The following is a 13,809-nucleotide window of genomic DNA, read 5'->3' as shown; positions in this document are numbered from 1 at the left end:
GTCAAGGGTTCAGATCAAGCCGTGCGTCACCACAATTCTTACCGTAAGTAACAGGGGGGGAGAGAGAGAGAGAGAGAGAGAGAAGCAACAACAATTCACAACACAAAACTATTAACAAGCTTATTTATAAATATTTCAGTTTGTTTGTGAATAAAATTCTCAACACACACATGCAGCTTTTCTATCTCCCTTCCCCACCCAAATCTCTCTCACTGAACAGACTTTGTCAGTCTGTACTGCCTAGCCCCAAAACCCATTGAGCATCCTATCAACTGATGAAAATGGAATTTGTTTTAATAGCCCTTAAGGCACAGAACTACTGAAGGAGTTCAAAGCATGAACAGCAGACACAGGAGGAAGAAAGTAAGGGGACCCTAAACTTTTTCCATAGGGTGGACCAGTGGTGAACTGGAGCCGGTTCGCACCGGCTTCGCGTGAACTGGTTGTTAAATTTTGAAGCAGTTTTAGTACCGGTTGTTAACCCACTTCCCTGAGGGGGCGCTGAGGCTTTGATGGGCTCCAGCCAGGAAGTGATCTAATTCCTCCTCCGGCCGCTGGGGGCACTGCACTGTGGGAGCCATGTGGGCTGCCGCCTGGCCCTGGGCACAAGCCCTGTTGCTGCTGCTGCTCCCCTGGCCCTGGGGCTCCCGATGCTGCCTGGTGGGTCCCCGGCTGCTCTGCTGGGCCAGGGCTGCGTCCTGCTGCTCTCCCCGTGAGTACCCACCACCCTGCCGGCAGCCAGCCCCTGCCGCACCCCCTGCCCTGCCGCCAGCCCGTCTCCAGCCACCCCCACACCCCCTGCCCTGCCCCCAGCCAGCCCCTGCCGCACGCACCCCCTGCCCTGCCCACAGCCAGCCCCACACCCCCTTGCCTCCAGCCAGCCCCGCACCCCCTTGCCCTGCCCACAGCCAGCCCTGCGCCCCCTGCCTCCAGCTAGCCCTACGCCACGCCCCTGTCTGCAGCTGGCCCCACGTCCACTGGTGCCCTGCAGTTCCCAGGGCAGTAACCCTGCACACCTGCTTCAACGAGGGGGGCAGGGAGCAGCTGGGACCCACACATGTGCACACCCTAGGGTGACCAGACAGCAAGTGTGAAAAATCAGGACAGGGGGTGGGGGGTAATAGGAGCCTATATAGGAAAAAGACCCCAAAATCGGGACATCTGGTCACCCTAGCACACCCCCAGGGACCCACACATGTGAAACAGACCTCATTTCTAGTTCAGGCCCATCTTTTTAAAAAAGAACTTTAGACAGGGTTAACATACATCCGTATTTTCCCGGACAGGTCAGACTTTTGGGTTCTTAAATCGCCATCCGGGAGGAATTTTTAAAATTTTAAAAATTCTTTAATTTTTAAAATTTTAAAAATTCCTCCTGGGAAAATACGAACGTGTGGTAACCCTGTTGGTACAAAAAACTACATACTGGGGCACATGCCTTGAATCAGAATTTTTTATAGGGAACCGGTGGTTAAGATTTTGGCAGCTCATCACTAGGGTGGACCACACCTTAGTAGAGAAAGAGTCTCTAAGACAACCACCCATCCAATTCACTGTGGCACAAACTATCTTCTCTGATACTTGCCTTCACATAACATTCGGGTGAGATCCACAGCAGCTGCTTGCATATAATAAGTTAGGAAATTATTTGTGGCCTCTTTTAATGCAATTTTGCAGATGGAAACGGAAAAGTGCCAGCTCCACTCACTCTATACTGACCAGTCTGGAGACTGCAGGAATAAAATATTTACACACAAAGATCTCATGCATGTCGGTATTCGTACTGTTGTGTATGTTTCCCATTGTCAAACCTCCCGCACTACAAATCACTAACACTTTTAGACTCCTGCTGTCAGAGGCTGTAACGAAGCAGAAACCATCAAGTGAAAGGAGCCATGAAATCCACACTGAACAAGACAGAATCTGGAGAATATTCCAGAGACTAACAACAAAATCCCATTCCCTCGCCTCAGAAATTAAGTACTGAGAGCAAGGGAAAACCAGCCTCCAAAAAGGAGGCTAGGTACACAGAACAAGGCAGCAGCAAGGATTTGCAGACATTTCTCTTCTGGGTGAACAGACACAGAAACCTGCATGCTAAATGCAAGCAAAAGCATCTCCCTATGGGCACCTCCAGAGTAGGAAAGAAATCCCCTCTTGCCTTTAGAATCACTTCCATGATTCTTAGATACTCAAGATCTTCCCAAGCAGAGAACTGATTTTCTCCTGTGTGTGTTTTTCTATCACCTGCATTAGGTACATACACTACAATGCACTATTTGCCTTGGTCTGCAACTTTAACACCATTTTACAATCCCCCCACCCTCTCCTAGAGCATTCACAGACATGTCACTTGGCTAGGGGAAGCCAGGGTCTCCTGGGCTAAGAGAGCAGTTCATTTTTTGACTGCACACACTGTGGACACAACTCCCTTTGATTTGAATGTGCTTCACTCCTGCTTACACCAAGGCTGAGCCTGATCTTGTAGCTGGAGGCTCTGTAAAAGTGCCTGTGAGGGCAACAAGGCATGAGGGTGGAAGGAGGTCTATTTTGCCTATCCACAGAGTCAGCCATCACCAAAATAAAGGGGGGGGGGGGGGGGAATGGGAAATCACCATCTTACCTGGATTTCCGTTTGCGAGAAGGCTTCTCCACCAGGCCTGTTGTTCTGGAGGTGGGAAAGAAAGAGAAGGAAGTGACCTGGAGGGCCAGGTGTACGAGCACCAGGAAGGGCAGAGGGGTAACAGGCTCCAGCCAACACACCCCAGGTTCCTCCCTGCCACCCTGACCTCACTGGCATCATTCAGCCCTGGTTAGGCACCAACAGCATGCTCAGCTCTGAGCATGGGGCCCTGTCCCCAGGAACTTACAGGTGAGGGGATCCAGTGGGGCAGGTCAGGGGGAGGGGGACATGGCAAGGCACAGGGCACAACAGGGGCCATTGCACAGGGGAACAGAGCAGCAGTGGGGGGCTCAAGGCAGAGCAGGGGGTAAGAAGGGCGGGGGTGCTCCAGCAGGGAGGGGGTAAGAGGGCAGCACAGCAGGGGAGTGGGAGGGGGGGCAGGCGGGGTCCCGGCCGTTACGGGGGGAGGGGGGGAGGGAAGGAGGGGCGGGGGTTACAGGGAAGGGGGGAGTAAGGCGAGTCGGGGGGGGCGGGGGGCAGGCGGGGTCCCGGCCGTTACGGGGGGAGGGGGGAGGGAAGAAGGAGGGGCGGGGATTACAGGGAAGGGGGGAGTAAAGCGAGTCAGGGGGGCGGGGGAGGGGGGCAGGCGGGGTCGCGGCGGTTACGGGGGGAGGGGGCGGGCGGGGGTCGCGGCCGTTACGGGGCGAGGGAAGAAGGAGGGGCGGGGGTTACAGGGAAGGGGGGAGTAAAGCGAGTCAGGGGGGCGGGGGAGGGGGGCAGGCGGGGTCGCGGCGGTTACGGGGGGAGGGGGCGGGCGGGGGTCGCGGCCGTTACGGGGCGAGGGAAGAAGGAGGGGCGGGGGTTACAGGGAAGGGGGGAGTAAGGCGAGTCGGGGGGGAGGGGGGACAGGCGGGGTCCCGGCCGTTACGGGGGGAGGGGGGCACGAGAAGGGGGCCAGGCCGGGGGGGGCTTTACGCGCTTTTCCTGCGGCCGGGCCGGAGCCCCCGAGCTCCTGCCCAGCCCCCCCGTGCGCGCGCACTCGCGGCCCCTCACCTGGAGGCCGGGCCAGTGCGGGGCAGGCGCTGCCGGGCGGCTCCTCTCACCATCCGCGCCGCCTCCGCCAGCTCCGCGGCGAAGCTGCTCTTGCCGCTAGCGCTGCCGCTCGGTGCCGGGGGCGGGCGGATGCCGCCTCACACTAGTCTGGGCGGACTTGCCCCGCCCTTTCCAGGTTCTAATTGGCTCATCGCTCGGCGAGGAGGAGACTCCGCTCTCTGACTGGCTGCAGCTCCCGTCACTCTCTTACCATTTCCCTAGCAGGGTAGGTTGAAACAGCGAGTATGGCTCTTGCTGCTTAGCTACGGACAGGAGCTGCTGTGCAGGAGGCAGGGGCGCCACCGTGCGGGGAGAGGCAGAACTGCACCTGGAGTCTGCCTGCACCAGGGGACTGCCTGATCCCCACTGCACCAAGGGGCTGCGGGCACCAGGGGACTGCCTGATCCCCACTGCACCTGGAGTCTGCCTGCACCAGGGGACTGCCTGATCCCCACTGCACCAGGGGACTGCCTGATCCCCCCTGCACCTGGAGTCTGCCTGCACCAGGGGACTGCCTGATCCCCACTGCACCAGGGGACTGCCTGATCCCCACTGCACCTGGAGTCTGCCTGCACCAAGGGGCTGCCTGATCCCCACTGCACCAAGGGGCTGCAGGCACCAGGGGACTGCCTGATCCCCACTGCACCAGGGGACTGCCTGATCCCCCCTGCACCTGGAGTCTGCCTGCACCAGGGGACTGCCTGATCCCCACTGCACCTGGAGTCTGCCTGCACCAAGGGACTGCCTGCACCAGCAGATTGCCTGATTCCTACTGCACAAAGGAGCTGCCTGATCCCTACTGCACCAGTGGGCTGCTTGATCCCCACTGCACCTGGAGTCTGCCTGCACCAACGGCTGCCTGATCCCTTCTGCACCAAGGGGCTGCCTGCACCAGGGGACTGCTTGATCCCTGCTGCACAAGAAAGACTCACACAAACAGCTGGAGAATTTTATTTAGCATGTGTATAGTCATCTAGCCAAGTGATGGCATCTCCAGTGGCGTGATGCAGTTCTTCTGGGCCAGGGGTGGCCAACCTGTGGCTCTGGAGCAACATGCGGCTCCTTGTATAGGCACTGACTCTGGGGCTGGAGCTACAGGCGCCAACTTTCCCAAATGCCAGGGGGTGCTCACTGCTCAACTCCTGGCTCTGCCACAGGCCCTGCTCCCCACTCCACCCCTTCCTACCCCTTCCCCTGAGCCTGCCATGCCCTCGCTCCTCCCCCATCCCCCCCAGCCTCCTGCACACCATTAAACAGCTGATCAGGAGGTGCGGGGAGGGAGGGGGAGGCGCTGATCAGCGGGGCTGCCGGTGGGGGGGAGGCACAGGGCGGGGGAGGGGAGATGATGGGGAGCTCATGATGTATTACTGTGGCTCTTTGGCAATGTACATTGGTAAATTCTGGCTCCTTCTCAGGCTCAGGTTGGCCACCCCTGTTCTAGGCCAACGCTGAACCTAGTCAGCAGGCATTCATCGACAATGTGTGTCATCATCTGTGTTGCACCGCAGCTGCACAAAGGGCTGTCATGAAGGCCCCAGCAATACTGGCTGGCTGCACAACGACCTTGTCCAATCCAGAACCTGTTCAACAGAGACCATTGGCAACGGGGCATGTCAAAACCAGGCGGGCAGATTGTGGGATTGGCAACGAGGGACTGGTTGGGCTCTGAGGGGTGGTAAGCTCGGGAGAGGGGTGGGCCGGAGTGGGCCTGGGAAAGGCTTGGTGGGGACCAGGCCTGGGGTTGAGGGGGCAGCCAGCTAGGGTCTAAGGGCTGGGCTCAGGGGAGGCTCTGGGAGGCGCTTAATTATAACAGATGTTCATTCCTCTTGCCAGAGTGTTTCTACCCTAACATGCTGGCGTTGTGGATGAGACCATAATGGGCGACATGACAGCAAACATGCAGCTGGTGGTTTTAAAAGGTCATTGAGCAACGGCAGGCTTGGGTTGGTGCATATTTTCTCTAGTAACTTGCCAGAGGCAACCTCTCGTCTAATACGAGGAGGAGCAATATTGCTCAGAACTGGAAGTCATGGGAGTGGAGTCGGATGCAGGGTGCCAGAGATGATATGCATGGCAGCATGTAACTGCGTATCCACCAGTTTGGTGTGTGATTATCTACTCCAAACTGGTGCGCAGTACTCCACCACCGAATACAAGGTTCCAAGAGCTGACGTCCGCAAAGTTGGAGCACGAGCACCCCATGACTAACCTGCCAATTTGCTAAGAAGATTGTTTTGCGTCTTAACTTTAGCTGCTGTCTTCTTCAGGTGGGCCTGGTAAGTCAGTGTGCGGTCTAAGGTCACACCTAGATAGACCGGTTCTACTTCATGCTTCACCTTCTGACCATTCAGATAATTTTAAACATTCAGTTCTCAGGTTGCTCTGGCGTGATGAAGATGGAACAAACTGGAGACTGTTTTTGTGATGCTTGGCTGGAGGCGCCAAGTCTTACAGTAGTCAGCTAACTTTATCATGTCCTGGTTTAAGATGGCATCAAGCTTGTGGAATGACTGGGCCTGGGTACCGCAGCAGATGTCGTCTGCATAAATGAACTTTCGTGACTCTGTTGTTGGCAAGTCACTGATGTAAAGGTTGAACACAGTTGGAGAAAGCACAGAGCCCTGGAGTAACCCACTGCTCTGTCATCTCCTCCAAGCACTCGTCTGCTCCCCCATATGGATGCTGAACCGCGTATCGCAGAGCTGGAGAAAGGACCAACTAAGGCCCCAAGCCTACATTGGGATCTGTGTTCACTGACCCTGCATTCCTACAAAGGCCTGTTAAAATCAAAGGGGTTAAAGTCAGAGTGGTCCCTGCTTGTGTGGTTTGGAGCCCTATTTAGGGAAAACAGTGACATTGTCAAATGCACAAATACAACCTGAGAAAATAGATTTTTCTCTGATCTCTGTTACATCAACCTAAAGCTCCAGTCTCGCAATTGGATCCTTGCAAGTAGATCCTGTACCCATGAGGAGACCCTTGGTCTACCCATCTGGAAACAACTGCAGGTTCAGGGCCTCAGGTATCCCATTAATATTAGCAGGAACACCATTTTCAGACAGAAGCATGATTTTCAAGTTGACACTACCCAGTTAAGATGGAGCAGCATTACCATAGCAATAACATTCATGGATTTTAGCATTTTAATTGTCTTTGCAGCGGGTCAAGTCAGTGCCTTGCACAGTATCCTCAGACAGCATTAACCTCTTAATTTCTAAGGCCGCAGTGATCAGGTCTGATTATCAGCCAGCCGTTATAAGATGGAATGTTACAGAGCAATAGTTATGGTACACGTTATCATTCTGTATCTTGACAGCTACTGTTACCTGTTACATTAGATACTCACAGATAAATCCCAGTATAAGGGCTGGTCTACACTACGGGGGGAGATCAATCTAAGTTACGCAACTTCAGCAATGTGAATAATGTAGCTTAAGTCAACGTACTTAGATCTACTTACCACGGTGTCTTCACTGCGCTGTGTCAACGGGAGACGCTCTCCCATCAATTCCCCTTGCGCTTCCCGTTGAAGTGGAGTCCACGCTAGAGTGATCGCTGGTCCATTTATCGCGTCTAGACTAAACACGATAAATTGACCCTCGCTGGATCGACCACTGCCCATTGCTCCGGCAGCTAGTGTAGACATGCGCTAAGAGACACAGGACCTGATCATGCAAGGAATCCATGCAAAGCCTCATGGAAGCCCTGGGCATGCCCATATACAGAGGCATGGCAGAATTCCGGCCTCATGCAATATAATTACTTGCAGTGGTGAGCTGGAGCCAGTTTGCACCAGGTCGCTAGAACCGGTTGTTAAATTTAGAAGCCCTTTTAGAACCGGTTGTTCCACGAGGGACAACTGGTTCTAAAAGGGCTTCTAAATTTAACTGGCCAAAAGTGGCACCTTAGGTGCCGAGTCCATGGGTGCTCCAGCCCTGGAGCACCCAAGGGAAAAATTTGGTAGGTGCAGAGCACCCACCGGCAGCTCCCCACCCACCCCCGGCCCCAGTTCACCTCCGCTCTGCCTCCACCTCCTCCCCTGAACGCACCACCCCGCTCTGCTTCTCCACCCCCCCAGGCTTCCCGCGAATCAGCTGTTCACGCGGGAAGCCTGGACGGGCTGAGAAGCAGGCGGTGGCTTTGCACTCAGGCCCAGGGAGGTGGAGGTGAGCTGGGGCGGGGGGGCGCAAGGAGGGCCACCTGCACCGCAGCAGGTAACCTGCGGGGGGCTCGCAGGGGAACCGCTCCCTGCCCCAGCTCACCTCCGCCACCCTGGGCCTGAGCGGGAAGCCGACACCTGCTTCTCAGCCCTCCCAGGCTTCCCGCCAAACAGCTGATTCGTGGTAAGCCGGGGCGGGGGGGGGGCGGAGAAGCAGACCAGTGCGTTCAGGGGTGGAGACAGAGGTGAGATGAACTGGAGTCGGGCGCGGGGCGGGGAGCTGCCGGTGGGTGCTCTGCACCCACCAAATATTCCCCATGGGTGCTCCAGCCCCAGAGCACCCATGGAGTCGGTGCCTAAGGGGCCACTTTTGATGTGATCAGTGGGGGGAGCGGCTGCTCCCCCCCAGCTATGCTCCCCCGCCCCTAGGAGCCAGAGAGACCTGCTGGATGCTTTCTGTGAGCTGCCCCAGATAAGCACCGCCGGGACTCCCCACCTTGCCCCCCGGCATGTCCCTCTGGCTCTTAGGGGTGGGATGGGCACCTACTATGGTGGCCCACGAGACCCTCCTGCCCGGTTCTGGGGGCAGTCAGGGGACAGGGGAGGGGGGTGGATGGGGCAGCGGTCCTGGGGGGGGGCATCAAGGAACTCGGGGGGTTGGATGGGGCAGGAGTCCCAGGGGGTGGGCAGCGACCCCTCATGGGGTGAGGAGGGAACCTGTTGTTAAGATTTTGGCAGCTCATCATTGATTACTTGCAATAGTTACTGTCATTATTGTATCGGTTGATTTTATCAGAAGGGCAGCAATTGCTAGGATTGCTAAACATTAGCACCAGTGCACAGATTCTACCGATTCTGGACCCCCAGGGCCAGCAGCCCCAGGACACCTGGCCCCGCCCCTCTCAGTCGGGGAGGCGGGGCTCTCTGTGGGCGGGCTGTACCATTGCGCTGCGAGTCTGCGGGGGGCGAGTTGCGGTGAGCCGGCTCCTCCCATCACCCCTGCACTGTGAGACCGGATTGGTTGATCCCGCCCAGCCAGGCTCTTTCGCGTTCTAACTTCTGGCCTCTTTCGGCTTCCGTCCTTTCGCTTGAGCCGCTGGCGACATGGTGAGTGGATTCTGTGGCCGGGACCCCTCGCAGCTCTAATCCGGAGCCATCCGCGGGGAGAGGCGGCCCCGGCGGGCGGGCGGGTGGGTCAGGAGGCCCGGCCGCTCCCTGCGAAGCACCGCTGTTCCCTCGCGCGGGCCGGGAACGGGGGCGCCGAGACTCCGCGAGGCCGACGCCGGGGCTAGGCCGCGCCGGGTGCCTGGGGCCCCGCTGGGTCCGGGCTCTGAGGGGCGGTAAGCGCGGGAGAGGGGCGGGCTGGACTGGGCCTGGGGGGAGGCGGGACAGCCGGCTGGGCCCGGGGAAAGGTGCGGGGGACGGGCCCGGGCCCGGCTTTGAGGGGGCAGCCGGCTGGGCCCGGGGAAAGGTGCGGGGGACGGGCCCGGGCCCGGCTTTGAGGGGGCAGCCGGCTGGGCCCGGGGAAAGGTGCGGGGGACGGGCCCGGGCCCGGCTTTGAGGGGGCAGCCGGCTGGGCCCGGGGAAAGGTGCGGGGGACGGGCCCGGGCCCGGCTTTGAGGGGGCAGCCGGCTGGGCCCGGGTGAGGCTCTGGGAGGCGGTCCGGCTGGGGTCTGAGCGGGGCGCTCTCGCTCTCCTTGGCAGGCTAAGATCAAGGCCCGTGACCTGCGAGGGAAGAAGAAGGAGGAGCTGCTGAAGCAACTGGATGACCTGAAGGTGGAGCTGTCCCAGCTGCGGGTGGCCAAGGTGACGGGCGGAGCCGCCTCCAAGCTGTCCAAGATGTAAGTCCGAGCTCTGCCTCCTGCTTAGGGGCCTGGCCGTGAGCCTCTGGGGGGCAGTGGGGGCTGTGAAGCTGCAGTGCTGTAACTGCATTGGGCCTATCGGATCTCGCAGTGCTGTGCCTCAAGGTGGGGAATCTCCAGGGCCCCTGGCCCAGGGTTACATTAGGCTACAGGTGCTTCAGCCCTCATCCAACCTCAGCCGTAGGCTATCCTGTGTGGGCACACGCTAGCCTGTTGCAGGGCGAAGGGAGCATTACTTCTTTCAACTGATATTGCTGTAGCAGTTTCTTCACCTAACAGGCTGCTTCTCGGTGATGTGGCACATTCGAGATATATGATGTAGCAATACCATCCTTGTCCTGAGAGTAGGTAGCATTGAAGAGGAGGAAACAAATGTGGACTAGACAGGAGAAGGGGAGTTAAGTGTTTGGGTAGAGGGGAAGCTCCAGAGTGGTAAGAGTCTAATTGTTAAAGAGTAAAATGATTACTGTGCCTAGAATATAGTAAGAAATAATTCTCAAGTAGTGCCTCCATTATCCAGATTCTATAGTTCCTCTTACATATTTTGCAAAGTACTTGCTAGTTTTAAGCCTGTGTTTTGAGACTTGTTTCTTTACTCTCTGCAGCCGGGTTGTCCGCAAATCCATTGCCAGAGTGCTGACTGTCATCAACCAGACCCAGAAAGAGAACCTGAGGAAATTTTACAAAGTAAGTCCGAACTTTGTACTTCGTTAGGCCCTACCCTACATTCCTTTCTGGCCATTTTCAGATATGTGGATAGAGTTGTGAGGCAAGAGACCCAACTAGCTGCAAGAATAATTCTTCAAATGAGATCCTGGGAAAAGTGTAACATTAATCTCATATTATAATGGTCCCTTTTCAAAATACTGTTTGTTGCAAGACTAACACCCAGCACTGCTCTGAATTGAGTAGATGCAGTGTGAATCTGTTCTTGCTAAAGGATTCTTCTACTGGACAGCATGTAACTCTGTTATCTGGCTTTGTGTGCTTTCCAGTAGGCACAGGCGTAAGTGCTTTGTTGGAAAATACATTCGTAAAGATTGGCAGTCTTGAAGGATCAAGTCACTGAGAACATTGGAACGCTTTTTCCCCTCAGGCAGGGTGTTATTTCTCATGGGCCACATTCTTTGCTGTACACCAGGATTATCTAGAGCAGGTGACCAAGTGAATACTTCCAGAGGTCCGGCAGACTCCTGGGATTAATAAAATCAGGCATCACCCAACTTTAGGCTGCAGTCCTGTCTGGTAAAATGGCTGGTAGTGAATGATGGTTGGTACCCTCACAGGTGTTGAGTAGCGTAAAGCCATTTCCTAGTGGACAAAGTATATGTCCTACACATGAACAGCATAGGGAAATTTTAGCTCCTGCTCTCCGAGCAGTACCAACAGGCAGGACAGCTTTATGTACTTTGCAGATTACCCTTGCCACTGCATCCACACTGCTCAGTAAAGTCTGCTTAAAAAAAAAAAAAAACTGCTTTTGAAGTTCATTTATTATTTTTCTGCAAACAGGGCAAAAAGTACAAGCCTCTTGACCTACGGCCGAAGAAGACTCGCGCCATGCGCCGCAGATTAAATAAGTACGAAGAAAGTTTGAAGACCAAAAAACAGCAGCGGAAAGAGCGCCTGTACCCTGTCCGGAAGTTTGCTGTTAAGGCATAAACCCTTTGCATACTGTGGATCTGTCAATTATAATGGCTAGCTTTTCTCATTAAACATCAAGTTGTTTGGAAACTGACAGGCCTAGATACATGTTTCATAGTATGGATTTGGTTCAGAACTCATGATAACACTTTATGGAGAGAAATGATTCTGTTAGAGATCATGGGAGCCTTATCCTAGTTTAGCTTGGAAGATGCTAAAGTTAATTTCTGTCACCATTTGCATTATAAAACTGTATAGTTTTCTGTAGTGTCCTGTATAAAGAACATGCTAATGTTTTAGGCAAACATGAGTCTTTGCAAATATCTGAATCCACTAAGCTTTTAAGTTTGGGGGCAGAAGCATTTAACTTCTGACTTCTTAAAGTGAATTAGTGTGTGTCTACTAGTTCGAGAGGCTTTTTCTATTTTAAGCTTTTCTCTAGTGTCAGTCACTGCAGGATCTGATCACTGTACAGGTAAATTAGCATAGTGAGGTTCCCTCTCTCTGCCTCTTTTTGAGCAGTGACTCTACAGCTGGAACTCCTTACTGCTGTTGGTCAGATGAACCCTAGTATATCCAGTAAAAATGTCTATACAGCCATTGATGGGGTTATGTCATTCTAAACCATCTGGCATACAATTCATGCTTAAAAATTACTAGCATTGATAGTAATGCTTAGGCTATTATGTGGAGATTCACCTCACTTTCAACAGGTGTTCAAGTGTGGCTTGAAAGCTCATTGCAATCTTAATCTTGATTTCAGAGGATTGGCCTCCTTCTGAATAGTAGTCATGACTGAACTACAGGTATTGAAGGGTATGTGCTGTTTAGGAAAGACAACTGTAAAGGTTGGGGAGTAGTATTGTATATCAATGATGAGGTAGAATGTAAAGAAATAAGCGATGGAATGGATAAGACAGAGTCTGTCTGGGCAGAAATCACGTTGGGGAAGAAAACTACTAGAGCCTTTCCTGTGATAGTGCTTGGGGTGTGCTATAGACCTCCGGGCTCTAATTTGGATATGGATAGAGGCCTCTTTAATGTTTTTAATGAAGTAAATACTAATGGAAACTGTGTGATCATGGGAGACTTTAACTTCCCAGATATAGGCTGGAGGACAAGTGCTAATAATAACAATAGGGCTCAGATTTTCCTAGATGCGATAGCTGAATCAAGTAGTTGCTGAACCAACAAGCGGGAATGCCATTTTAGATTTGGTTTTGGTGAGTAGTGAGGACCTCATAGAAGAAATGGTTGTAGGGGACAACCTTGGTTCAAGTGATCATGAGCTAATTCAGTTCAAACTGAACGGAAGGATAAACAAAAATAAATCTGCGACTAGGGTTTTTGATTTCAAAAGGGCTGACTTTCAAAAATTAAGGAAATTAGTTAGGGAAGTGGATTGGACTGAAAAATTTATGGATCTAAAGGCAGAGGAAGCCTGGGATTACTTTAAATCAAAGCTGCAGAAGCTATTGGAAGCCTGCATCCCAAGAAAGGGGAAAAAATTCATAGGCAAGAGTTGTAGACCAAGCTGGATGAGCAAGCATCTCAGAGAGGTGATTAAGAAAAAGCAGAAAGCATACAGGGAGTGGAAGATGGGAGGGATCAGCAAGGAAAGCTACCTTATTGAGGTCAGAACATGTAGGGATAAAGTGAGACAGGCTAAAAGTCAAGTAGAGTTGGACCTTGCAAAGGGAATTAAAACCAATAGTAAAAGGTTCTATAGCCATATAAATAAGAAGAAAACAAAAAAAGAAGTGGGACCGCTAAACACTGAGGATGGAGTGGAGGTTAAGGATAATCTAGGCATGGCCCAATATCTAAACAAATACTTTGCCTCAGACTTTAATGAGGATCTTAGGGATAATGGTAGCATGACGGATGGGAATGAGGCTATGGAGGTAGATATTACCATATCGGAGGTAGAAGCAAAACTCAGACAGCTTAATGAAACTAAATCAGGGGGCCTGGATAATCTTCATCCAAGAATATTAAAGGACTTGGCACACACAATTGCAAGCCCATTAGCAAGAATTTTTAATGAATCTGTAAACTCAGGGGTTGTATAACTGGAGAATTGTTAACATAGTTCCTATTTTTAAGAAAGGAAAAAAGGTGATCCGGGTCAAACTAACAGGGCTGTAGTTACATCTGTAGTATGCAAGGTCTTGGAAAAGAATTTGAAGGAGAAAGTAGTTAAGGACATTGAGGTCAGTGGTAAATGGGACGAAATACAACATGGTTTTAAAAAAGGTAGATCATGCCAAACTCCTTCTTTGAGACAGTAACGGATTTTTTAGACAAAGGAAACGCAGTGGATCTAAGTTACCTAGATTTCAGTAAGGCATTTGATACAGTGCCACATGGGGAATTAGTTAAATTGGAAAAGTTGGGGGAATCAATATGAAAATTGAAAGGTGGATAAG

The 13,809-nt window shown here is 53.2% G+C and overlaps 2 protein-coding genes across 3 annotated transcripts in view; one reads left to right on the top strand and one right to left on the bottom strand.

Moving 5' to 3' along the window:
* SCAI (suppressor of cancer cell invasion) overlaps window positions 1–3,823 on the bottom strand; it is a 103,844-nt gene extending 100,021 nt beyond the window's left edge. For both annotated transcript variants that reach the window (XM_074974024.1, XM_074974025.1), the window contains exons 1-2: window positions 3,683–3,823; window positions 2,624–2,674 (exon numbers count right to left, since the gene is read on the bottom strand). In XM_074974024.1, the coding sequence (XP_074830125.1) occupies window positions 2,624–2,674; window positions 3,683–3,729 (98 nt within the window). In that variant the 5' untranslated portion in view covers window positions 3,730–3,823. The remainder of the gene's footprint in view (window positions 1–2,623; window positions 2,675–3,682) is intronic.
* A 5,001-nt stretch (window positions 3,824–8,824) lies between these two features.
* RPL35 (ribosomal protein L35) lies at window positions 8,825–13,349 on the top strand. The gene is made up of 4 exons (XM_074973918.1): window positions 8,825–8,981; window positions 9,579–9,715; window positions 10,342–10,423; window positions 11,249–13,349. Exons 1-4 carry the CDS (start codon window positions 8,979–8,981, stop codon window positions 11,396–11,398), a joined length of 372 nt encoding a protein of 123 aa, XP_074830019.1. The 5' UTR covers window positions 8,825–8,978; the 3' UTR covers window positions 11,399–13,349.
* Window positions 13,350–13,809: the final 460 nt, after the last annotated feature.

This window comes from Natator depressus, chromosome 16 (genome assembly GCF_965152275.1).
Source record: "Natator depressus isolate rNatDep1 chromosome 16, rNatDep2.hap1, whole genome shotgun sequence".
In the NCBI taxonomy this organism is placed as follows: domain Eukaryota; kingdom Metazoa; phylum Chordata; order Testudines; family Cheloniidae; genus Natator; species Natator depressus.
Note: the sequence above shows the minus strand (reverse complement) of the source record. Positions and strands in the feature narration are given on the sequence as shown.